We start from the raw sequence: 27114 nt of genomic DNA on the forward strand, positions 1-27114 counted from the left end.
GAACTTGACCCACGTGAGGTTTTTGGCTGCAGTGGCTGAGAAGTCTGTGCTTCCAGCAGAGCTGAATTCTGGGTTCAGGTGATGCAGCAGGGCATGATAAAAGCAGTTCACTATGGGACTCGAGAGCTTCATCTTTCCTGCCTTCCATTTGGTAACACCTGGGGGCAGGAATCTCAGTCCCTACAGCCTACCAGCTTGAGAGCCATCTGAAGCTCCCTCCTGGAGTTCAGGGAGTCTTCATGGCTCTGATTGCTCCAGATGTTAGCCCTTAACCAATGGCTGTGACAAGGTAGAAATAATGCACTGATTGGCGTAGGCCTAGGTCACATGCCGACCAGGAATTTTAGGTGGGAGGGGGTTGGCGTGCAAACTCATAGGGATTGAGAATGAGGGAGATTGATTCAGCAATGAGCTGCTATGAGAGGTGCCTGAATAGATCTTTACAGTCTAAAACCAAATGCTGCTCACTATAACAAAACTGTATTGAATCAGCCTATCAAAACTTGCCAATCTTCCTTAACTTTATTCAGTGTAGACAGAGCCTATTTATAATCTGAAAACTCCCTTTTCATTTTGTCCATGTTGGTCAATATTAAAACTATATTCCATTGAAACATTTATAGAAATAGTAATGGTTCAAAACAATTAACTTTTAGTGTGGGTTATTGTTTGGCAAAGAAATATATATTTTTTAATATTAGGAAAAATTTTATTAAAACAGTTTGTTTATTTATTTATTTATTATTTTTAAAATCCTCACCCAAGGATATTTTTCCATTGATTTTTAGAGAGAGTAGAAGAGAGAGGGAAAGACAGAGAAAAATATTGATGTGAAAAACACATCGATTGGTTGCCTCCTGCAGGAGCCCTGACCAGGGCCCAGACCAGGGCCCAGGTCAGGGAGGAGCCTGCAACCGAGCTATGTGCTCTTGACCAGAATAGAACCTGGGACTAAACTGCTGGCAAAGAAATAATTTTTTAAAAATTGTTGGCAGTATTACAGATGTCCCTCATTTCCCCTTTTATTCCCCCCTTCACTCAGCTCCTCCCCCACCAGTCTTTCACCACATTATTGTCTGTGTCCATGCATGCATGCATATATGTTCTTTGGTTAGTCTGCCTTCTTATAACACTAATCATACTTTGTCATCATTAAAAAATAATGCCTCTCTCATAAAACTATAAGCTCCATTAAAGAGGAATTGGGTCTGTCTTGTTCACAACAGTAAGCTGGTGTCTATAAAGTGCTTAATAAATAAGACTTAAAACCAATGGGAAAGACCATAAATAAAACATATTCCAAGAAAATAGCTTAAAATGTTTTGGCATTTATAAAATTTTCAAATACTTAAAAACCATATTAACTGCAGAGGAGTTAGAGCTGTTCTAAGGCCTCAGTTCATCCCTTGTATGAATAGTTCTTCAGTGATTACTCTGTTCTGGGTGCTGAGAAGAAACACTGCATATGACATGTAAATTCCTGGAGCTTACAGTCTAGTGAATAAATTGACAACAAACAAAGCTACAAATAAATGATATAATGTCATAGAGTAGGGGGTGTGGAAAAGATAATTATAAAGTAGGGCAAAGGGGAAGAGAATGATGAGGCGAAGGGGCAGTGGTGCCTCTTTTGAATAGGAAGGTTAGAAAGGGCCTCTCTGGGAAGGCAACGTTTGTTGAGAGACCTGAATGAAGTAAGGGAGGGAACTAAGCATATGTCCTGGGGTAAGATATTTCAGAAAAAGACAGCAGTAAGTACAAAGGCCTGAGGCAGAAACAGGCTTAGCATATTTAATGAACTACAAAGAAACCTATGTAACTGAAAGGCAGAGTGAGAAAGAGACGTAGAAAGATGATGATGAAAATATTGCCTGCAACCAAGGTCCTTCTAAAGAGTATTAGAGGCTGCATTTTATTTCGATTAATGTGGAATTTTCTTGGAAGTTTTTGGGTAAAGGAACAAATGATATTATTTATAGTTTAAAAGATCATGCTGGCTTTTGTGTGAAAAAATTGACTGTAAAGAGGCAAGATTGGAAACAGATAGGCCATTTAGAGATGACTGCAATAGTTCAGGTGAAAGATGATGGAGGCTTGATCTAGGATGATGGCAGTTGGGATGGTGAGAAATCATTGAAATTTATCTCTTCAACATTTTATTGTGAAAAATTTCAAACATATAGAAAATTTGAAAGAGCTGAAAATTGAATGAGCACCCATATATCCATCACTAAGTTCTATAGTTAATATTTTACCATGTCTTTTTTTATCACTCAGCTACCCATTCTTCTATTCATCCATCAATCACTCCTATTTTATTTATATACTAGAGGCCTTGTGCATGACATTCATGCACTGGGGGCAGAGGGGGTCCGTCAGCCTGGCCTGTGCCCTCTTGCAGTCTGGGCCGCCTCAGGGGTCCTTAGCGCTGCTGCTGCTGCACTTGCCAGCCATGAGCCCAGCTTCTGGCTGAGTGGTGCTCCCCCTGTGGGAGCTCACTGACCACCAGGGCGCAGCTCCTGCATTGAGTGTTTGCCCCCTGGTGGTCAGTGGGTGTCATAGCAACGGGTCATTCCACTGTTTGGTCAATTTGCATATTAGCCTTTTATTATCTAGGATTTCAAAGCAGGTTACAAACACAGTACCCTTCACTGATAAGCAAGACAATTTGCATATATCTTAAAGGTAATGTTGGCAGACTTGTAGACAAACTGGACATAGGGTGTAAAGGAAAGAGGGAAATCCAAGCTTCTAGGTTTCTTGGCTGGAGCGACTCTTGAAGAGGATGGGTTGAGGAGGAAAATCAAGTGATTCGCTTCAGACATGTTGAGGTTGGGAAGCAGGTAGACACAGGAAGAGTAGGCAGCTTGATTATAACTTTAGAGCTCAGCAAAGACATGGGGGCTAGAGCAGCAATTTGGGAGTTACCATCTAATACTTAGTATTTAGTGTTCAGAATGAAACGAGATGACCTAGGGAGTAAGTGTGGATGTAAGAGAGAAGAGAAAAAGCTCGAAGACTGAGCCTGGACGTGCCCCAATATTTGGAAGTTAGAAAGAGGAAGAGGATTGAGAAAGTAAAACTGAGTAGGAACAATAAGGAAAAAGGAAAATCAGGAAAGTAGAGTGTCTCCCAAAAGCCCAAGAAGATGTATGTCAAGAGGGGATTGGCCGAGTGCTGCTGAGGTGATGGGAGGTGAGATGGCTGATCACAGAAGCTAGCAATATGTTAATTGCTAGAACTCAGGTATATGTCTGTCACATAGCACGTTTCAGTGAATGAGTAAATGGAGATCTTGAGTGACCTTGGTAAGTGGGGTAGTTCAGTGGAGCAGTGAGAATCAAGTCTGACTGAAGAAGCTCCAAGAGAATCAGAGGTAAGGAAAACAGGAACAGCGAGCATTGGTGACTTCAAAGTGTTTTCTTAAAAAGCACAGCAGAGAAATTGGCGTATCTTGAGGAAGATGTAAAATCAAGGGAAATTTTTATTTCTGAATGATGAGAAATATTGTAACATGTTGTATGTTGGTGGTAATAATCCAGTAGAGAGGAGGAAATTAATAATGCCAGAGATACTGGCAACAATTGCTGGAGTGATGGTCTTGAGTAGGCAATGGGGGATGATTTGGGGGGGCAGAGGGCAGAGAACTTGACGTTAGAAGCTCAATTTTTCATCTATAGTAACAGGAAGGAATATAGGGCATAAGGGGACATAGGTAAAAAGTTTAGTAGAAATAGTAGTTGCTTTTTTATTCTCTTGTCCATCTAATAGTTATTTACTGAGCACTTACAGTAATCACCCCTTATCAGTTGGATGCCAAAACCACGGATAGTACTGAACCCTATATATACCATGTTCTTTCCTATACATACGTTACTATGATTATGTTTACATAAGAGATTAACAACAATAACTAATAGTAAAATAAAATAACTATAATAACAGACTATAATAAAAGTTATATAAATATCATCTCTTTCGAAATATTATATTGTACTGTACTTACCTTTTCACTTAAAGGAATCACTTTAAGGCTCTCTTTGACATATCCAAATTGCCAGCATCACGACTCTAGAATTTTGGGTGAAGTAACATAAGGGTGACTTGAACACAAACACCCCAAGCATCTGATAGCCAAGGGGCTGCTGTGACGAATGAGCAGGAGGGGTCTACAGCTGGAGACACTGGACAAAAGGATGATTCACGAGAGACGGTTGAGATTTCCTCATGTGGCTCAGAATGGTGCACAATTTAAAACTTATGCATTTTTTATTTCCAGAATTTTCTACTCACTATTTTTGGACCATGGAAACTGAAGCCACAAGAAGCTAAACCATGCATCAGGGGGCCTGTCCTGGTGCCAGGCAGTGTTTTAGGAAGTGAGGCTTCAGGGGTGAAGGAAACAGGCAGAATCCCTGCCCTCATGGAGCTGATACGTTAGGGGTAGGAGACAGACTATATATTCCCATGAATCACATGCTCCAAGTATCATGGAGCCAAATGAAGGAGGGAAGGACATAAGAAGTTCTATGAGGAAGCAGTTTTTCCTTTCTAAAATGGTAATCAATGGTTTTTTGGTATTGCTTCTACTTTTCTCTGTGACATAGAAAACAAGCCTAGCAGTAGAGGGTGGGGAGAGGGAAGAGACCTGGGGAATGCTGGAAATTTGGGGGAGGAGGAGAAAGTGGGGATCTGCTGCCCTCAAAAGAGGGAGACTGAATTGCCCCATAAATGTGAAAGACCAAGAGAACATTCAGAGGAGGGGTGGAGACTACAGGGAGTTTGAGGAGAGACCGAGTTCTTGAGGCACATTGGGAGGGTTTGGGGTATCAGGTGGGATGAATAATTGTCAGATGATGAGGACTGAACTTCTTGGCATGACTGAAGTATGTGAACTATGACAGAACATGTCCTACGGCCCCTTAGAGGGGGCAGATAGGGGTAACCCCCACTTATTATAACTAACTACTGCTTGAGACGGGTCTCTTAGGAAATTATAGCATTGATGCAATCGATGTTGTTGAGGAGAGTATGAGGGTGGCCATCTTATTCGGAGCAGGAAGAACTCTGTGTGACTCCCTTTAACCTGCTGGGGGGAGTGTCCAAAATTTGGGAGAGGTAACCATCCCAGAAGCCATTATGCAGGAATTCATAATTTGAGTCCATTTACAGGAGGAAAGTGAAGATTCAGCAATTATTATCCTGTTCAAAGTCAACAGCTGTATTGAACATCCAACAAGACAAAACAAAAATGTCCTGTTCATATTTGAAAAGCTAATCAGAAATTAACATCACTTCACTTTGACAGTGTCTACCTCCATAAATCTTTGCCCAAAGTTTCTAAAAGGAAAGCTTTTTGTACCTAGGAGGAAAACTAACTTTTTGGGGGGGCTGCTTGATGTCAGTTAACACAGCAAGGGAATGATTTACTTCTACCTAATTGGTTTTGCATAGCGTTGACAGATCGATATAAAATTGTATTATCTGCATCTGTGTCTTTCCATACAGGCAGTGTCTTATCCTGGATCCAGGGAAGACTCAGGAAATGTTTGTAGGATAACTTAAATGATTCATTTCATTTTTTAAATTTAAGTTTCACTGGGGCAAGAACACTTTCCATGAGATCTGCCCTCTTAACATATTGTTAGATGTACATTTCACTATCATTAGCTCTAAGCACCAGCTTGTACAGCAGATCTCCAGGACTTACTCATCCCCTGTTAGTGAAGCTTTAAACCCATTGAGTAGCAACTCCCCATCTCCCCTCCTGCCTGCCCCTGCAACCACCGTTTTGCTCTCTGCATCTATGAGTTTGATTCTTAGATTCCCGTGTGGACTAAATGCAGGATTTGTCCTTTCGTGACTGGCTTATTTCACCTAGTCTATACCCTTAAGGTTCATCCATTTTGTTGCATATTGCAGGATTTCCTTCATTCTAAAGCTTAATCGTTCATTGTATGTATACAGTATACCAATTGTATTTATCTGTTGAGGGACACCTAGATTTTTTCTACATTTGGCTAATGTGAATAATGCTGTGATTTGGGAGGGCTAATGTCTTTTCAAGATCATGATTTCAATTCCACAGATTCAATGCAATCTCTATCAAAATCCAATGGCATTTAAAAAATATTTTTATTTTTTTCAAAGAGGAAGGGAGAGATAGAAACATCAATGATGAGAGAGAATCATTGATTGGCTGCCTCCTGCATGCCCCGTACTCGGGGTTGAGCCTACAACCTTGGCATGTGCCCTGATAGGGAATGGAACCATGACCTCCTGGTTCATAGATCAATGCTCAACCACTGAGCAACACTAGCCGGGCCCCAATGGCATTTTTAAAAACAGAAATAGAAAAAATAATTCTAAAATTCATATGAAACCACAATAGGCCATGGCTACCCAAAAACAATCTTGAGAGAGAAAAAACAAAGCTGGAAGCATCACATTTCCTGATTTCAAAATTCATTACAAAGAAACTAAAAACAATATGGTACTGGAATAAAAACAGAAACATAGACCAACAGAGTAGACTAGAAAGCGCATAAATACATCCACAAATATATAGTCAACTGATCTTTGACAAGGGTATCAAGAATACATGATGGGGAAGAACAGCCTGTTGAATAAATGGTGCTGGAAAGTTGGATATTCACATGCAAAAGAAAAACTGGACCCTTATCTTACATATACATAAAAACCAACTCAAAATGGATTAAATACCTAAATGTAAGAGCTGAAACTGTAAAACTCCTAAGAGAAAACATAGGGGAAAAGCTTCATGACATTGGTCTTTAATTTCATGGATATGATACCAAAAGCATAGGCTACAAAAGAAAAAAATAGACAAGTGGAACTATATCAAACTAAAAATCTTCTGTGCAGCAAAAGAAACAATCAATATAGTAAAAAGGCAACCTACAGAATGGTAGAAAATATTAGTAAACCATCAGCTATTGATAAGAGGTACTCTATTTAAGGAATTCCTACAACTCAATAGCAAAAAAAAAACTAATAACCCGATTAAAAAATGCACTAAGGACTTGAATAGACATTTCTCCAAAGAAGACATGCCAATGGCCAAAAGGTATATGGACACATACTCAACGTCACTATTATCAGGGTGATGTAAATCAAAACTGCAATAGATATCGCTTCACACTTGTCAGGATAGCTATTATAAAAACACACACAAACAAAAAACAACACAACAAAAAGACAGCACGGATGTCGAGAAATTGGAAACCTTGAATTGTTGATAGGAATGTATAATGGTGCAGCTGCTATGGAAAACAGTATGGAGGTTCTTTAAAAATTAAAAACAGAACTACAATCACTTTTGGGTATTTATCCAAAAGATTTATTTCTGAGTCGCCCCCCCATGGCTTGGTTTTCAACCCTAACATCACTTTAAAATTTCATCTCTTGTGACACCGCGATAAAGAGGGGAAAAGTTTAAATCACATACTGTCACATTCTGGGCAATTCTGGTATTTGGAGAAATATCATTCAGTTTAGGCATGCACTAACCAAATGAATTTGAGAACTGAGGTAATTATCTGGGTTTTTCAAGCTAAAGAGCAATTTTGTTTGAAACACGATATAATTGGAAAAAAACTGATTTTAAGAAAAGCTTTAATTACCTAGAAAATAATCTGTAATTCTTCACACGGAAGACAGATGTTTAGAGAAAACCTAGTCACATTTTAAATAAACATTCTTGGGGAGTATTTACTTCATATTTGCACAACTTGTACCATCCTCCACCAGATGGCATGCAAGTTTGTAACATACTGTAGCCCATAGTCATGCTATTGCAAAAGCACCTCGTCACAAGCAATAGCACTGAACAATCACACGATAACTAATTACTTTTTTGCCTTAAAAATTTGGGGGAGGAGGAGAAAGCATGGATATGCTGCCCTCAAGAGAGGCAAATTGCAAATGTATATACAGCCCAACAATGTTTTTCATAGGTAAAGGCTATTATCTTACAAAGATATGGCACATCAAAATGTCTTTATTTAAAGGATATGTGAAAAGAATCAATAATTTAAGCGTATTCATACAAGGCAAATGTAGATTAGGCAAGACATTGTGGTCTGCTATTCATGTTTAAAAAGATATTTTTATGAGACTAGGAAATAAATTATAAATAAAATATTTGTATTTTGGAGGATTTATTTCATTCTTTTAAAGTACTACTGAAAACAGTTCCTGGGAAATAGATGGCAATCCATACTGAATATTACTGTGCTTCTTCTTATCTAATCACCTGGGATGCTTTTAACAAAACAAAGATGCCAGGGACTCCTCAGGCTAATTTTTAAAAAGCTCCCAGGCATTCCAATGGTCTCTTAGACATCAAAGTTCTCTGGCAATATTGTGATAACCTTCTCATTTGCTTGTGGTGGGCATCGCTAATTGAACGTGATACTTTTCCAAACTAAGTCACAGTTTTTCTCTCTGTAATGCACCAGGTAGTCCTTACCAATCGATTCAGAGTTGAAATGAAGGCTACTTGCTATCAGAGTTACCAAAGAATCTGGGACAGAACTGAATGTTCCTCACATAAGGTGGCTGATGTATGTGGTAACTGACTCTGCCTGCTAGCATGATTCAGCCAAGCAATTGTTGCCAGCTGCTGTTAATGAAGGGCATTTGAGAGCCTGTAGTGGCTCTCCCCAGGTGTCCTTGGAGACCTTTGTAACATTCCTTTAAAATATATATACACATATTTTTATTGATTTCAGAGAGGAAGGGAGAGGGAGAGATAGAAACATCAATGATGAGAATCATTGATCAGCGGCCTCCTGAACGCCCCCTACTGGGGATGGAGCCGGCAACCTGGGCATGTGCCCTGACCTGGAATGGAATCATGATCTCAGGGTTCATAGGTTGATGCTCAATCACTGAGCCACACCGGCGGAGCATTTGTAGCATTTCTGTGTGATGCTCCCGCTCTGAGAGCTTCAGTGTGCTTTGGCTTCCTTCCGCAAGAGGAGGACTTGTCTTGCACTTCACAGAGCAAGAAGTACCTGGGCATTTCCCTCTCTCAGGGGTAACCCTTAACCATCGGATGAAGGGCCAGGAGTAGGAGTGCTCCCTGCCCTTCTCCTTGGGTGGGAAGAGCCCTGAGGCAGAAGGTCCACTCCGCAGCGGCCTGGTGAGCTTGGGCGGAAAGGGCCGGTGTGGACGGCAAGGTAGCACTCTTGCTTGGTTTCCGCCACTCTCTGTCCCGATGCCCTAGTTCCACCCTAGTTTTCCGGGAACACCTATTCATAAATCACCCGCATGCAAATTTCCACCTCTGGGTCAGTTTCTGAGGGACCCTTGGACAGATGCGGAAACCCAAGGCCGCCGGGCTGCAGGAGCATCTATGTAATTCAAAAAGCACTGATGCCCAGCTTACACCCCCGAGATTCCGATTCCATTGGTCTCAGGTGTGGTCTGGATATTAGCGTGCTTAAAGCTCCCCCGGTGAATCTGTACAGCAGAGGTTGAGAATCACTTTTAAAAAACCAACTTTCACCCTAGCTGGTTTGGCTCAGTGAATAAAGCGTCAGCCTGCAGACCGAAGAGTCCCGGGTTTAATTCTGGCCTTTCGGTCAAGGGCACATGCCGGGGTTGCGGGCTTGATCCCCAGTACGGGGCGTGCAAAAGGCAGCTGACTAATAATTCTCTCTCATCATTGATGTTTCTCTCACTCTCTCCCTCTCCCTTTCTCTCTGAAAACAATAAAAATATACTAGCACTTGAAAAAACCCAACTTTGCATAAAAGTTACTCTGGTCAGCCTATTGTTATAAATTCACATTCCAAGGCCTCCCTAACCCCATTAGGTCTGCATATCTAATAAAAATAAAAATTTTATATGTATAAAAGTATAGAGAACAGTATAATGAATGCCACTGAATTATCCAGCTTTAACAATTAACTCGTGGATGAAGGTTTTTAACGTGTAGGTGGTCCATGAGCCACAGGCTGAGAAACATGGCAAAAAGGTTTGTAAAGTTAGCTTTGCAAATGCTGTGACCATTACTGGGTGTGTAATAAGCACCTGAGTAAGTCCACTGGAGCATCTGGCTCAGCCAGGGATGGCAGATCCGTTTCAATATGCATGCCTCTCTCACTGACGCTCAGAGGCTCTCAGGTGTGTTGAGAAGGATTCTGAGGCTGAGTCTGGGTTCAGCCAGCAAAGATAGTAGGCTGCATGCTTGAGTGGAGATCTCTAACTTTAGCTAACCATTGGGACAGGGTTCGATAGGGTTAATAAGGCTTTGTTCTGGAAGAATGAGGGCTCTAATAGTCCAGTGTAAGTTATAGGCAGCAAACTATTCCTTTTGTCGATAAAGTGAACGTAAGAGAGTGCCCTCAAACTTGGAGGACAAGGAAAGGAATCTCCTGTGAAACTCCAAGGATTTCAAGGGCAAGGGCAAGCGCCAGTTCTCTCATGCTCCCACTGCAGAGAATGCTCAGGGTGAGGCTAGTACAGGCTGAGGACTAAATGCAAGGTGGCATGGACATAGTTAATGCTCAGTCTAGAATCATATCTGTGTTTATAGCTTTAAAATGTTTACTTGAAAATGTATCTCTCCTATGAAAAAGTTTTGTAGGTGATCAATAATTGGCTAGTATTTGTGCTTTAGAAAAATCACAGAATATTTTGGTAAATAGAAAAAAAATTCATCCCAGATCCTACTTATGTACTAATTCCTTCAAGAAAATATTACCTTGGGTCAAACTAACAAATCAAACACAGTATATCAGCCTAAGAGCTCCGATTCTAATGTCAGATAGCCCAGGTTAAATTTTAGGTTTTACCACTATCTGGCTCTGTGCCTCAGTTGCTTTATTTGTAACAGGGTTCATAATAAGAACTACCTCAGGGCCATTATGAAGATTAAATGAGGTCATGCATGTAAAGGGCTTAGAATAATGTTTGGCACATAGTGCTCAATAAATATTAGGGAATATTATTAGTATTATTCTAGAATAATAAACTCTTGGGTTTTTATTTTCTACCTCTATGACAACTCTTTCTTATTTTCTTTCCTGGTTCATCTTCCTCTATGGACCTTTAAATTTTGAAAGTTTCTCAGGGCTCCATCTTAGCCTCCCCTCCCCTTGCCATACTCCCATTCTCTCCCCATCCCCTCTTTTCCTCTGTAAACAGTAACGCTGAGTTGCTTTGTTTCTATGTCTTCAACCACTTAGATTCTTTAATCCCCACATCAATCATTTGAAAACAATTTTATTTTATTTATTTATTTTTTCCCCCTCTGGGCTTTTATTCTCCTGGGAAGACAGGCTGGATAACACAATGACTCGGGTCAGAAGGTCATGGGCTGGGGTTTCAGTGTAATCACTCACTGGTTATGTGTTCTTGGACCGTTTTCTTAACATTTGTAAGCTCAGTTTCCTCACCTGTAATATAGGCTGAGAATACTACCATCTCATAGCATCATTATAAGGATTAAATGAGATAATTCAGGAAGGTGATGAGCACAGAATCTGGGTCAGAGTCTCTGGTGGCCCCTTGCAGTTTTTGTTGTTGTTGCTGTTAATCCTCACACAAGGATATTTTTCCATTGATTTTTAGGGAGGATAGAAGAGAGAGGGAAAGACAGAGAGAAAACTGATGTGAGAGAAACACATTGACTGGTTGCCTCCTGCAGGAGCCCTGTCCAGGGCCCCGGCCGGGAGGAGCCTGCAACCAAGGTACGTGCCCTTGACCAGAATCAAACCCAGGATCCTTTGGTCCGCAGGCCGATGCTCTATCACTGAGCCAACCCGGGGGCCCTCACAGTTGTTTTTATTGTCACCGATGCTAAGGACACAGAGCCCAGTCTCAGGCTGTGCCGCTGCGCTCGCTCCCAGCCTGAGGCCCCAACTCCCCTCACTGCGTGGCCCGCGCTTCCAGCTCTGACATTTCCAATTCCCCAGCTTCTCTGAAAGCAAATAGTCAAGAACAAGCCTTTCAGAGAAACTGGGTTTGAAGGTAAGTCCAGCCAGGAGGACCGTGGCTCTCCTCACCTCACATTCCCTTCTGAGAGCTGAGGTCACACCCCGGAACCTGGGAATGGGGCTACCATTGCTATTCTTACTTTTCCTTACCAGCCGTGGAGTTATTACCGAGGATTGGGGGATGGGGAGTGAATTTCAGTTGCCTGGCCCCACAGAGAGTTAATTTCGCGTCCCTTGGACTGCCCTCCTATTCAGGGATCTTTCATTTCGGTGGCTTTCCAGCGATGCCCTGGCTGCCTAGCAACCGCGGGCTCCAACCTTCCCGGAACAGCAGCAGGCAGCCCTCCTGCATATCAGTGCCATCAATTTTTTTTTTTTAAAAGACTCTCTCATTTTATGAAATTAAACATCATAAAAATACAGCTTCCCAATATATGTTTTCTTCCAAACAATTGCTGACAACCATGTAATACTGAAGTGGAATTGGGAACTGCAAATTTTCGAGTGACAACAAACATAAATGAGGGCAACTTAAAAAAATTATATGCATTTATATATAAGCAACCCTAGTGTTTGCAAGCCGTGAAACAGGCATCATCATTCCTGTGTTTGCCCAAAAAGTAAATATGTGATAGATTTTCCTTAGTTCCTGACTGTTAATAGTCGACAGCCTAGTTCTACAAAAAAAGCAGAAGTGGCCCTGGCTGGTGTGGCTCAGTTGGTTGGAGCATCCTCCTGTACATTGAAGGGTCATGGTTCAATTCCCAAACAGGGCACATACCCAGGTTGCGGTGTTTTTAAAAAAATATATTTTTATTGATTTCAGAGAGGAAGGGAGAGGGAGAGAGAGAAAGAAACATCATCGATCAGCTGCCTCCTGCACCCCCCCCCCCCACACACACACCGGGGAGTGAGCCCACAACCCATGCGCCATGACAGGGAATCAAACCAGCGACCTCTTGGTTCATGGGTCGAAGCTCAACCATTGAGCCACACTGGCCAGGCTCTAGGTTACCGGTTTGATACCTGGTTGGGATGCATACCAGAGGCAACCCATCAGTTTCTCTCTCTCCCTTCCTGAAATCAATTTAAAAAAATTAAAGAAGAAAAAAAAAAGCAGAAATCAATTCCATCTTATTTATATGTGTAGAAATGATGGTACGAATTTAAATTAATCAGGACATGATGATTCATCAGAAAATCGATAAATTAAAAGGTCACGAATTTCTCTAAACAATTTTTAGGTTGCTTTGCAAACCTTCTGTGTTTAATCTTCTCTATTAAATTATCTCTGGGTCTACACAATTATGAAGTCAGTAGCACTCAGTATAATTAACTCCTGATATTAATCCTCTAATGGGTTTTTGCCGGTCCTTTTCTAATCATTTGCCTCTCACCTAATCTAGAAACCTTGACCTCACCTTCCCTCTTTGGCAAAAGTTTGTCTTAGGGATGCAGTGTGGTGAGCGGAGAGGCATTATGTAAAGTGACTAAAAGCTCAGCTCTCAGACTGGGCCAGCAAGCCACTTGCATTTTCTAAGCCTCAGTGCTCCTGTCTGTGAAATAGGAATAGCATCTGTACCCGTGACAATGAAAAGACAATGCATTTGAAGCATTTAGCGGACTAACTGGAAGATAGTACAAATGGAGGTCAATGGGATGCTAGTCAACAGATGCTGAGGATTTTAGTTTTCCCCTCTCTAGCTCCCTGTCCCTCAACACCCCCTCCAAAAAAAATCGGTATCTTGAGAAGCACCGAACAAAAAATAATCTCCGAGTTCTCATCACCCAGCCAGCTCATTTCTCTAAATGTAACTCCTTTGAATTTAACTTTAGCTTCGAGTGGAGTGTTATACGTGAGAAATGTTCAGGTAACATACTGAATGTAAGAGACTAGGGAAATTTATTTGTAATATTTAAGGACAGGTTGTCTGGCCTGCAGGCAGTTGGATGGAGTATAATTTCATCATCATTATTATTGGCAAATGTGCAATGCGCACCTATTATACATGGGGTGGGCTGGAGGGCCCAGAGCACACAGGCAGTTAGGCCTGGTTCTAGCTGGGGAACCTGTCGGTGTCTCTGTAATGTCTTGCTTTCTTCCCACTCTCCGATAAACAGTACTTCCTTTCCCCGGAGGGCTCTGGCTTCACAATCGACAGCGTCGGAGCAATTTCTACAGCAGCGGTTTTTGATTTTGAGAGGGAAGCTAGAAGGTAAATACCGCTACTGGCTTTTCATTCACTCAAAACACCTGCCCTCTGGTTCATATTTCTGTCTGTGAAGACGTTCCCCCCATCTGGCCTTAACGGGCTCCCAAATGAAGGTGCTGTTAGCATTGCCCTAAATATGAAATCGTCACCCAAACTCTGACTGCACAAGTGCTGCTTTCGGTACTGGATGTGGCTGTTTGGGCCCCTGCCTGCTAACCCAGTTTTCCCAGAGCCCAGCATCGGGGTGTTTCAGGGACGGTGTTTGCGACCTGAGGTGGAAGTCGGGGATTCTCTCTGGACAGCTGGGGCACAATTCACTCACAATTTAATCCAGCAGCTTTGAAAAGTTAATTGCTTGACAATTCCTCCTTTTCCCTCTACATCTGCCAAATGGGTAGCCACTGGTAAGCAGTTATTATGACTATTTTTAATATGGTTTTTATTACCACCCTTTTCAGTCATATGTTCTGCATCAAAGTGCTTTACTGGAAAAGCAATCGGACCGGTAAGCCCTCACAATACACTTGCTCCTGAATCTCATAAGGAGAGTCTCCCCGATTATGGAAGCTGAGGATGGTATAGATCCTGAGTTAGCATCTTGAGCTTGGCGAGTCAGCATTTTGAAAAACCTTAACTTAACTCTGGTGCCGTGTCACATATAGAAATTTTTTGATATTTGCAACCATAGTCAAACAAAGATTTATATTTTTGATATTTATTTTATATATTTAAATGCCATTTAACAAAGAAAAACCAACCAAAAAAATGAGCTCGCGTGTCACCTCTGACACGTGTGTCATAGGTTCACCATCACTGGTATAGATCCTGAGTTAGCATCTTTAGTAAAACAGGTTGCGAGTTCAAAATGGGATGTGTTTTCTCCTGCTGACTGCATCAAGTCTGCTGGAGGAGAGTTCTCCTAAATTTGTATTATCTTTATGTATTTTGAGGACAGAAAATTTGTCAAAATCTTCATCCATTTTCCCACATTCCTCTGTTTATTTGGTCTCCATAGCTCTGGGAATAACGGATAATGTTCATCACAGATTCCTTTTATTTTGGCCTGGTATACCTCATGAAAAAATGTTTATGCATATTTCAAGTTATTTCTAACTGTTAAGCTTTGTTAACAAATGGGAGTAAAAGTCAGTAATGAGAGTTTTAAAAATTAATTGTTTTCTTGATAAGTGAAAGCTAAACTTTCCCTTTTTTCAGTATCTTTGAAATCAGAGGAGCTGACACAAAAATTGAAGCTCTGTTTGTAGAACTTTAAAAAATTATTATTTGGCTAATGTTTTGCAATGGATTCTCACTAACTTTCTCCAGAGAGAAGACCATTCCTTCACTCCTCTAGTTTCTTGGTCTCTGAGCTGACCTTGGAGTGGGAACAAAGGACATTTTGGAAATCACCCTTTGAGTCTTATCAATTCCTTCCCTTCAAAGGAGTCCTAAGGGCCGTGAAATTGGTTGTTCAAGTGCTGAAGAGTTAGAAGGGCTCAGTCCTTCCTCCCTCCCTTGCAGTCACCTCTCCAGCATCCAGCTAGACTGAATGTAATCTGAGGCCTTTGGGGCTGTGGCATCCTGTCCTTACCTCATTCTTCATTCCTTCCATTCTTGTAGTTGAGATGTCCTAGAATTATTTTAAAATATTTATTTATTTATAAACAGATTTTGGTTCCACTTATTTATGCATTCATTGGTTGATTCTTGTATGTGCCCTGACCGGGGATCAAACCCACAGCCTTGGCGTGTCAGGACAACACTCTAACCAAGGGAGCTGCCTGGCCAGGGCAATGTCTTTATTCTAAAAAGTGAATTGGCTTTATGATTTCTATGAAGTTATCTTAATCTCAAAAATAATAATCTTCTGGTGGAAAAAGTTATAAAGCAGGAGGAAAATTGAGAACTTGCTCAATTTTTAGTCTAAATAGAAGGAAAATAGTAATTTTGGTCTCAATTATCAGTACATTTCAAGGTAGAACAGAATTTTTTTTTTCTGAAAGTGTGTGAGCAGCTGTTGGGTTTGACTGGGACAGAGCAGTTTCCCGGGATGTGATGGGGGCTGTCAGTGCTACAAGACAGTCCCCGCACGTCGGGACTGCTGTCTGGATCCCAGTTATGGACACAGTCATCTTTCCATTAGGACATATTTTCCCCCCATTTCAGGCACTCTCATGCCTCAAACCCATACACATATCTGCTAAAATAAAATCTCTTCGTCACCCAACCCTCCTAATGTGTCCCCATAGTCACTACGTTGTCTTGACGCGCTCTTACCACCTTCTTAGCATTTGCCATCAGTTTTCAGCACTGAGAGGTCGGTGTTTAAGGTAAGAGCCCATAGCCACAGCTCTACCAGGCTACGCAATCCACGGTGCTTTTTTATTATTGATGGGGATTAACGGACCTTTCTAATTTCCTGCCTGTTCTTTCAACAGATTTAGTTGACTTGGATCCTAACGAAGTGCCAGTCATTTCCAACTGTTAAAATAACTGGTTTGACTGACAATTTAACTAAATGAATCAATTGTTTTAACGGGTCAGTTAAGCCCCAGAGATTCTGTTTCTGTGAAAGCCTGTTAGTTACTATAAAATCGTAACTGTCTTTCCTGTGGCTACACTTTCAGTTTCTCACTAGCTATTAAAGTGGTTGACCCCGGAGGACTGTTCGCTGCCGGGAATCTAAAGATTTTCCTCATCAATGTCAACAATAAAGACCCAGTTCTTACCTGCAGGTAAGAAAATAAAAGTCTTTTAATTGACCTTGGAAATTGGATAGGAAAATGTCATCTCTGAAATTCATTAATGAAATTTCCATTAGTATGCAATGTTTTTCTTTTTCCTGAGAAGGAAAATAAACAAGTAAGATGTAAACAATCAGTTAAGATTCTAAAGAAAAGGCTTTCTTAAAAACAGCAATTTGAGAATAGTTTTGTAAAAATCATCACTGTAGGATGTTTTTATTGATTCTAGAGAAAGAGAAGAGAAGGATAGAGAGAGAGAGGGAGAGAGAGAGAGAGAGAGAGAGAGAGAGAGAGAGGTGAGATACATCGATTGTTTGCCTCCTGTAACCAAGGATTAAACCCACAACCTAGGTATGTGCCCTGACCTGGAATTGAACCTTCAACCTTTTGGTTTACAAAACAATGCTCCAACCCACTGAACCATTTGGCCAGGGCAAAGAAAATAGTTTTAAAATATAAAATGTGTCGAAATTGCAACAGAATAAGGTATTATTAGTGTTCTTAATGTCTAATGGGCTGGATTACCTCTCACAACCTTCAAGGAAATTCTGGTTGAAATGACCACGAGGGTGTTTATAAAAACACAGTGGGGGTCAGCAATTTTAAGGCATTGGTTTTTACTGTAGGGAGCTAAGCACAGTGGTTAAGCATGCATACTAGTGCATTCTCTAGGGTCCGACAGGCTTGGGGTCAAATCCTACCTCAGCCACTTTGACATTTAGTTCTGAAAGTTACTTTCTTAAAAGCTTAGTTTCCACATCTGTAAAGTGGGGTGGGGGGAAGGGGGGGCAGACGGTATCTACTTTCTGGGACTGTGAGAAATAAATGGAAACAATGTAGACTGTACTCAGCATTGTGTCTAAACAATGGGCAAGTGCTGAATAAATGGGTTCGCTATTAACATTGTCAGTTTCGACTGTCATCATGACTACCTCTAACCCCTTACCCCTCCACCACCATAAAGGGTAGAAAAGAATACACGCCAAGAAGCACCACTCTAATAGCCTTTTCTTTTCAAACAAGTTTGTTCAGTATTGAAAATGATGTCTTGAGTGTTACCTCTATAAACTCGACTCTGCACAGTGAAGTCAACATCACACTGGATGAAGAAATCCCAATTGGGAAAATGATCGGAGTGTGCCAGGCAACTGATGAAGATAATTTGGGAGATTTAACCTTTGAACTAGCTCCATGGAGTGTTTACTTTGCAATTGACAAAGGTAGGTCGAGAATTATTTTCAGCAAATTATCTCTCTTAGGTGCTGTTGTTATCATTTGTTTGTGTCTCCTCTCTAAGACCGAGTTTCTGGAGGGTGGGTATCAGATTGTCTTCATTTGCAGGACCCCTAGAAGAAGCACATAGTAGGTGCTTGATAAATACCTGTTCAATAACTCTCTGCAAGCCCAGTTCTTTGTCCACAGATGACCTAACACCTGGGTCTCCATAGCTGCTACCCATGACTGCTTTAGCTCTGCGCTCTACATGACCTTCCAGATCATCTTCTCAGATCTAAATTATTCTGTTCTGCTTCAGGTCCAAATTTTTGTGAGAGAGAATCTGATTGGACTTTTTAGAGTCAGTCATTCACTTCTCAGCCAATCAGCTGTGGCTGAGGCTGGGTAGCTGTCAGGAGCTGTGGTCTATCTGAGAAGAGAGAAGGTGGTCATCCTTAGCACATGTGCAGGTTTGAGCATGGGACCAGATGCTCTCAGTGTCCCACCCTCAGGCCTTCACATTTCAGTTTCCTGACTTCCCACTGCCAATGTCTGCATTTCTTTGCTTGAGGGATTATTTGGGGTCTGACATCTGCCCCTTTACTCCCCACAAATAGCAGGTTCAAAGTGATGGAAAAATACTACCCACCCCATAAGCTCCCCGCCAAATACTGAAGAGAATTGGTACATAAGTGCTCTGGCTCCTGGTCCCTGGCCTGGGACAATTTTGAGTGTGGGCTTTGCAATGGCTTCCAGAGTTCCCCAGTGCTATTAAGCTCTAGTTTTCCACAGTGGTAACTTGCTTGATAATATATTTTTTATTGGCAGCCTTCCCCTCTCTGCCTCACCACACCCATGCCATGTTGCTCTGGATCACCCCTTCCCCTCAAATAAACTATTGCACTCAAATTCTCCTCTCCCACCCTGCTTCTGGGGAAGCCCCAATCGACACAGCTACCGTCCCCTCTTAACTGAATTGCTGCACAAATCTCTTAGCTGGGCTTCTGCTTTCACACTCACCCCTCCATTAGTCTCAGCAGATCAACTGGGATGAAAGTAAGGGGAAAAGTCAAATTGGATTACACTCCTCCTTCAAGTAAACCCCCCCTGTCATTTTCCTTTGCACTTGGACTTCTCACGTTGTCCCCCAAATGCTTGTCTCTTGTCTCTCTCTGCAATGTCTTTGTGTTTCTTGTCTCCCCATTGTCCATTACACTGCAGCCAAAGCACCAGGCCGCCTGCCCCCAGACCGTGGCCCTTGCATCTTTCAGAATCTCACCATTAGACATTAAATATATCACATTATAGTTTTATTTCCTTGATAGTATGTCTATGGAATTTTTTGACACCTGTTTAGTGGTTTGTCTCCCAGCCTAGGTTATAAATTCCATAAAGGCAGGGCTTCATTGTGGTGTATGCAGTATTCAGCACAGCTCCTGGCACATAGCTGTCACTCCATGAATGTTTGTTGAATGAATGGGTGGGAGGGTGGGTGGAAGGGAGTACAGTGAGTCATGATCTTGTTGTTGTTTTCACTTCTGATGTTTTCTCTGCCGGGAATGATCTCCTCCCTCTCACCCCCATTTCCTTATCCTACATGTCCTTCAAGGCCTAAATAAAAGTCCCCTCTTCTAGCAAGTCTTCCCTGGCCTCCTAAGTAAAACAAAACTACACAAAACAAAACAACCAAAAACAAAAACCCAATTTTGTTTTTGCTACCAGCTAACATAATATGATTAATGTCGGTACATAAACAATTACACATCGTGCCTACATTTTAAATCAGTTTCTTAATTCTACTGAACAAAGTGTAATTCATACTTTATCTCCTTCATTGCTATGTAATAAAGTCAGGACAGCAGGCGCTGGTTTGCAGCACAGTGTGTTGTTTTGTTACAGAGCTCGGGACCGTGGTAACCACTGCACGCCTTGATGTGGAGAGGGCTGGGTTTGCACGCGTTCAGTCCTTCTCCATTAAGGCCTGTGACCAGGGGCAGCGGTGTGCAGCACTTCCGGTGACAGTCTATGTCCACGGCATTAATGACAACTCCCCTTTCTGTGACCAGTATCTGATTAGGTGAGCTGAGAGGAGTGGGCTGGGTTGAGAAGTCAGAGTGAGTGGAGAGCAGAGGTATTGCTGTACTTATTGGCTCAACTAAATGTCAGTTAATCATCACATTGATCCTGTTCAGTCTCATATTCTGGTCCTCAGAAATGACCTGTTGAAAGATAAATAGGTTTGCTGTCCTGGATCTGACAGTTAGTTGTTCAAAGTGTATGTTTTGGCCCAAGTGCCCATCAGTAGATGAGTGGATAAAAAAGCTGTGTACATTTACACCATGGAATACGATGCAGCAGTGAAAAAGAAGGATCTCTTACCCTTTGAGACAGCATGGAGGGACCTGAACAAGGTGTAATTCATACTTTATGGAAGAGTATTATGTTAAGCAAAATAGGCCAGTCAGAGAAAGCCAGGTATCACCTGATCTCACTCATATGTGGAATCTAATGAACAAAATAATCTGATGAACAAAATAGATCCAGAGACATAGAAGCATAGAACAGATTGCGGAATCTCAGAGGGAAGGTGGGGTGGGTGGGAAGAGATCAACCAAAGAACTTGTATGCATATATGCATAACCCATGGACACAGACAATAAGGTGGTGAGGGCCTGATGCAGGGGTGGGGACAGTAGGAGAAAAGAGGGACATATGTAATACTTTCAACAATAAAGATTAAAAACAAAACAAAAGAAAGTGTATGTTTTGGAGTCACAGACCTGGCTTGAGATCCTGGTTCTATCGCTTATTAGCTGTGTGATCTTGGGTAATTTACTTAAGCCCCATGATCTTCAGTTTCTTTCTTTATAAAAAGGGATAACGATAGGAGTTGGTCTATGGGTTGGTTTGAGAATAAATGGGATCATTTACATAACATTTTAGCACAGTGCTGAGTATGTGTGTCAGTTCCATAAATGCTGTCTAGCACAGTTCCAGCGTCCCTTTTTTGAAACCCTTGGCACTGGATATATTTCAAGATAAATATATTTTTTTAATTTTAGGAGGGTAATGTGGTATATACCATATATGATGCAAATGTCCCAATTCAAATCCATGCATACCTCTATAGTAAAACATATGGATACTCACACTAAGTTGGACAAAGAAAGATCTGACAGTTCAGGTAATGTTTGGATATTAACAATTTGATGACAAATAAATTGTGAGAAAATCATGAGTTTCAGAGCTTTTAGATTTGGAATTTGGATAGGGATTCTGGGCTGTATTCCTGTCAGCCTGGCCGTTTTTATTACTTGAAGCTTAATCTCTAAACCCATATCCCTGCCACTCGTCTATGTCCTCCACCCCACCCTCAGCTCTCAGCTACACAGGACAGCTGCCTCTGTGTTCCCCAGGCTTTATTCCTGATTATCTAGCTTCTGATAATTACACCCATGTAGTCTCATTTGGGTCCCCATTACTCCACCCTTTAAATGGAGATGATAATCGTACCGACCTCATAACATTGTTATAAGAATCAAGTACAGCAAGATTTGGAATTTGTTCAGTATAGGGCTGGCATATACTCAGTAAAGTTATCCTTTTTTTTTTATCTCCTCCTCTTTTTCCTTTCCCTTTCCCCAGGAAGACCACAGTTAATTAATCAAACACTCACCACATGCTGCACCCAGGGCTATAGTCCCTGGAGGTGACAGGATAAGTATTTGCTATGCTCATTTGCTATTAGAAGGTTGTATCTTGTCAGGGTGATAAGATGACTACATTTAGACAACAGTAAAAAGTACAAGATAGTTTTCAATTATATGTGTTGTGATTTAATTGTTAAGAGGAAGGACATGTGTGAATGAGTATCCAGGGAGCTTCCTAAAGGAGCAAGATCTATGCTAGTCTTTGAAGAATTGGTAGAATTTAGACTTAGAGGGCTCTGAATGGGGATTGGGGCAGAGAGGTCACAGGGAAGACAGGGGTGAACACAGAGAGATGGAGGTAACCCACTGCGACCGTAGGGTGAGGACTGCACCTCTGACCCTGCTATACAGACATACAGACGCTGCAGATGGGAACATTCCCACTTCTCTGATTCCTACTCCAGCATCTCCATTGACGAGTCATCCTTAATAGACTTCTAAACAAGTACCCGGCTGGGCGCGGAAAAGAAATACTCCCAGAACATGAGGAAGGTCTCACTAAATTCACAGCCCTGTTGGGAAAGGGCTTCCCAGATGATGTTCCAAACCTGGACTCGGGATAAGTAGAGCATCACACACAGGCACTGATCAGACTACTGGATGTTTATGTGAAAAATATTACATTTTAAAAGACTATCCACCTAAACTGACCTTTCTTCTTAAAAAACAGGTACACAGGCAAAGAGGTAATTGCAAATAATACAGTAGTTTCAAAGCTCTTGTGTCATGACCTTGACGAGCCTCCTGATATGATACATTATGCTCCACGCTCAGGGCCAGTGGGGCCTGGACAGCTCTTCAGGCAGGTGCCGAAGGCTGAAAACTGTGTCCAGGTGAGCCCCAGCTGTTGTATCTGCTGGGAGTTTTCCCAAGGAGGGGGGCATTCATGGCCATAGCTGGGTGCTGGTAGAGTCAGCAAGAGGAGCTCTGGCACAGCAGAGGGTCTGGCCTCCTCCGCTGTCTTGCTGGAAGGCCTGTGGGCAAGTCCTTTCTTCTCTCACTGCCAGCTCTCCTCTTGTGCCAATCCCTGTTTAGTTGGTATAGTTGTTCCTTCACCCAAACATCACCAAACACTTCCCTTCAGCCAGAAGATATGGCCAAGGAAGCCATTCATCACCTCTCTTTTGCTTTGGTCCTAACCCTAGATTTTCTTGACAAACACCACAAGATACAAGTTGAGTTTTGCACATGTTGTGAATTTTGGAAGCTTGGGCACTGAGCCAAGAGGTTTTCTGGGGTGATGTTCATTTTGAAATGCAAAGCCAAACTGTCATTTTAAAAAAAAAAACGGAGTTTGGATAAAGATGCAAGTTTTGTAAGCATGATGCTAACTAACATTTGGGCCATCACATAACGCCTGCTCTATTTATGAAAAATCCCTTCCACCTATCACCTACCTTTAATTAATTTCTACATTTTCATAATTATCCATTAGGTCTTAAATGCCACTTATTTCTATAAGCTTTTTATGTGTGTGTGTGTGTGTGTGTGTGTGTGTGTGTGTTTTGTTAATCCTCACCCGAGGATACTTTTCCATTGATTTTCAGGGAGAGTGAAAGAGAGAGGGAAAGACAGGGGGAAACATCGATATGAGAAAAACACATTGATTAGTTGCCTCCTGCAGGAGCCCCGACCAGGGCCTGGGCCGGAGAGGAGCCTGCAACCAAGGTATGTGCCCCTGACCGGAATTGAACCTGGAACCCTTTGATTTGCAGGACGATGCTTTATCCACTGAGCCAAACTGGCCAGGGCTCTATAACCTTTCTTTTACTACCACGACTAGCTTAGTTCTCCTGGATATGAGCTCATATTGTAAGTTCTACTTCTCCTGTCAAACATTTATTAGATTCTGGCCTGGCTGGTGTGGTTCAGTTGGTTGGGCATCATCCCACCAGGAGGTTTCTGTTTGATTCCCGGTCAAGGGCACATGCCCAGGTTCTGGGCTCCATCACGCTGGGGGCGTGCAGGAAGCAGCCCATTGAGGATGTACTCTCACATTGATGTCTCTCTCTCTCTTCAAAAATCAATAAACTATCCTTTTAAAAAACATTTATTAGATTCTGTTATAACTGCTTATTTAGTTGTTGGTCCATTTTCTGAGTGGTCCATTTTTTGTGTATTAACACCTCCTGTAGTGCTAGGTGCATCCTGGGTACTCAATATACTTGAATAAATGAATAAATGTCTGAACCAGATACTACATTTTTAAAAATGTAGCTTTTACCAAACACCTGTGTACTTGGTGTTATATTGACCCATTCCAACTGAGCTTTGTGCCAACGCTGTTATTATATTAGGGTTGTCATCAGGTCTCTGCTCTGGGATCATATTGTTTATTGTTATATCCCTAACACCTTCGATTCTACCTGGAACTTAATTCGTACTCAATAAACATTTAAAAATGGTGAGTAGCCCTGGCCAGGTTGGTTGGAGCATTGTACTGGGCACCAAAAAGTTATCAGTTCAATTTCTGAACAGGACACATATCTAGGTTGCGGGTTTGATCCCCTTTCGGGGCATGTACAGGAGGTAACCCATCAATGTTTCTCTCTCACATTGATGTTTCTCTCCCCCGCTCCTCTCTCTCTAAAATCAATTAAAAAAATAAAAACACATCCACGGGTGAGGATTTAAAAAAATGATAACTTGTCACAATAGGAATAACATACATTTATGAGAGTGCTTTATCAATTACAAAGTACTTTCAAATTATTTTCTCTTTTTAATTATTTTACTGAAGGCAGATGTGACCGATGTTTTTTTCTATTATGCTAGGATGCTTTGTCCAAAAATAAGGTGCTCTGGAAGGAGATCAAAGGTGTCCCCTTTTCCCACCGAGATGCCTCCCGTAGTGTGCCACCATGACCAGTCTCAGTGTATTCTGACACCATCTCGACTGAATCACAATGGCCATACTTGCGCCTTATCCAGAATGATTTATTACTTAAAACATGTTCATTAAAAAAGCCAGGCCCATCTCCTGAAATAATTTTTTTCTAAAAGGTTGCTACAGCAATGGATTATGAAGACCCAGAGATGATTGCTGCCGGACACACCTATGAAATAACAATTTCAGTATTTGATGACCCACATCCCTCGCACACGGGTGAGCTTCGTAAACTTGTCAAGGAGCATTAAGTAAGGCACTTACTTTAGACTCCTCACTTAAAAACTTGTCTTTATTGTTGAAAGTATTACATATGTTCCTTTTTCCCCCATTGACCCCTCTAACCCGCCCCCAACCCCCACCCCAGGCCTTCCTCACACTATTGTCTGTGTCCATGGGTTATGCATATGTGCATGTAAGTTCTTTGGTTAATCTCTTCTCTGCCATTTGGTCTTCTCATCACTGCTGCACCATTTTGGGCCAACCTGAGCTAGAATGGGCGGTTTATGCACGGAGATTAAATCTACTCAGACTGCACAGTCATAGTCCTTTGACACGTGTGGATTTAACAGTCACGTTTTGGTAGTTGTAAAACACCCTGAGGCACAGATAGGATTGTGTGCTGTGGATCAGAGCAGGGTGCTTAGCTATGAGGAAGCTTTAGCCAACCACTGGACACCTGCTTCTCTCTGCTTTTTGTTGTACAAGTGAGAACGCACACTGAGTGCCCCAAGGGGTCATTTACATATTCAACTACATGGTACCAACCTTTAAGAGTGAATTTGTTGCTGTAGAAGTATTTGTGAAAATAGGGACTCACAAAAGTTTCTGGATACATCTATTATTCATGCGAAGTGTCTGTTATGTATCTGGAACTTATGGTAATAAGTAATCTAGTAGGAAATTGGCATCAAAACATTCAAGAAGATGGTTGTGCGGTTGCAGACACGGGCTTAGCAGTAAAATGTCAATGCCTGGTAAGGGAGAACCTAGGAGTGACGTTTGGGTTTGACCTCTGCCAATTCCGATCCATTGGTGGTGTTTGCCTGGATCATTGAGTTAAGAAGGACTCTGAGCTCACATCTGGAAGCAGTGGGAAAGGGCTTTGCACGGACAGAGGAGGGTGGAAGGGTGGTATGTGTTGGACAGATTTGTAACTAAAAGACCTGAATGCTGAACTTTAAGCAACAGATCTCAAATTCTTTAGATCCCACCTGACTCACAGATGTAAGAGTTTAAGTTTAAATTTAAGTTTTAAATGTGATTTGTAGACTTAAGTGACCCAACTATGTTGAGAAGGAATGTGTAGGGGACGGGGACACATCCTGATGGTATGCCCAGAAGTGTTCCTCTGTGTTTTCTCTGCTTCCCATTGGGGGAGTCTTACTGTTTCATGCAAAAGCCTGTTTGCATAGCCTGGCTGATCTTTTAGGGAGAATGTTTTTTTCTTGCAGCTACTCATCCTGTTGGCCTACCTAATCCATTAAAGAATCTGTTCTCACCAGATTTGAGCCTTTCTCCAATAAGGAGAGAAAAGAAATCTCACAGTAATAAATCCACATCCTCACACACCAACTTATTCACAGCAACTGCTCATAAAGGGTGCTTTGAACACTGCACACGTGGTGCAGTCTATTTTTATAGGCCAGGTAATTAGCACAATTTCAAGTCTTTATGTATGCAACAAAAATCATAGTACAGCAAAGCTGGAAACGACACCTGCTCTTATGGCACCTGCCTGGGATTTATTGAAGGAAACATCGAGGCTTTCACATAAATCACCTGTGTCTGTGGAACAGCGCTTCCTAACCGTTCTTGGTGTCAAGGATACATATCAGATGCTGATGAAAACTGTAGGCCCTGTTCCTAGAAAAATACAACTAATATAAAGAATGCCACGGATTCTCTTAATTGAGGTCCTATAGACCCCAGATTAAATTTTCTCGTTTAACAGGTGACATAGATTTTCAGGAGAAATAATATACAAGTGTTCTTCAGAACATGATTTCTACAAGAGAATCCACTAACAAAAAATTTCATGGTCAGATAACTGTGGAGAGCAATGCATGCCTGGACATTCCAAACACAGAATGACATATCAGAAATCCATAAAGTCTTGCCATAAAGAAACTTTTAAATCTTTGTTTAACTCAGCATTTTGCACTTGACATATCAAGCATTTCAGAGGAGATATTTTGGGAGATGTTGGCAGACACAACTGAGTCTAATACCCACTCCACAACTTACTAGCTGTGTGACCCAGCAAACACTTAACTCTGAGAACCACAGTTTCTTCATCTGTAAAATGGGGACAAAACTACTACTAATGCTTTGCATAGTAAATGCTATTATTTTATTTTTATTAGAAAAAGCTTCTTC

At 41.6% G+C, this 27114-nt stretch overlaps 1 protein-coding gene across 1 annotated transcript in view; it reads left to right on the top strand.

Moving 5' to 3' along the window:
* Nucleotides 1-27114, top strand: part of LOC102431144 (cadherin-related family member 3) — a 79579-nt gene that overhangs the window by 27972 nt on the left and 24493 nt on the right. The window contains exons 8-13 of the mRNA XM_014456126.1: nucleotides 14088-14182; nucleotides 16807-16914; nucleotides 17947-18143; nucleotides 20038-20215; nucleotides 22519-22681; nucleotides 24852-24954. Of these exons, the coding sequence (XP_014311612.1) occupies nucleotides 14088-14182; nucleotides 16807-16914; nucleotides 17947-18143; nucleotides 20038-20215; nucleotides 22519-22681; nucleotides 24852-24954 (844 nt within the window). The remainder of the gene's footprint in view (nucleotides 1-14087; nucleotides 14183-16806; nucleotides 16915-17946; nucleotides 18144-20037; nucleotides 20216-22518; nucleotides 22682-24851; nucleotides 24955-27114) is intronic.

Source organism: Myotis lucifugus, unplaced genomic scaffold (assembly GCF_000147115.1).
Source record: "Myotis lucifugus unplaced genomic scaffold, Myoluc2.0 scaffold_55, whole genome shotgun sequence".
Lineage (NCBI taxonomy): Eukaryota > Metazoa > Chordata > Mammalia > Chiroptera > Vespertilionidae > Myotis > Myotis lucifugus.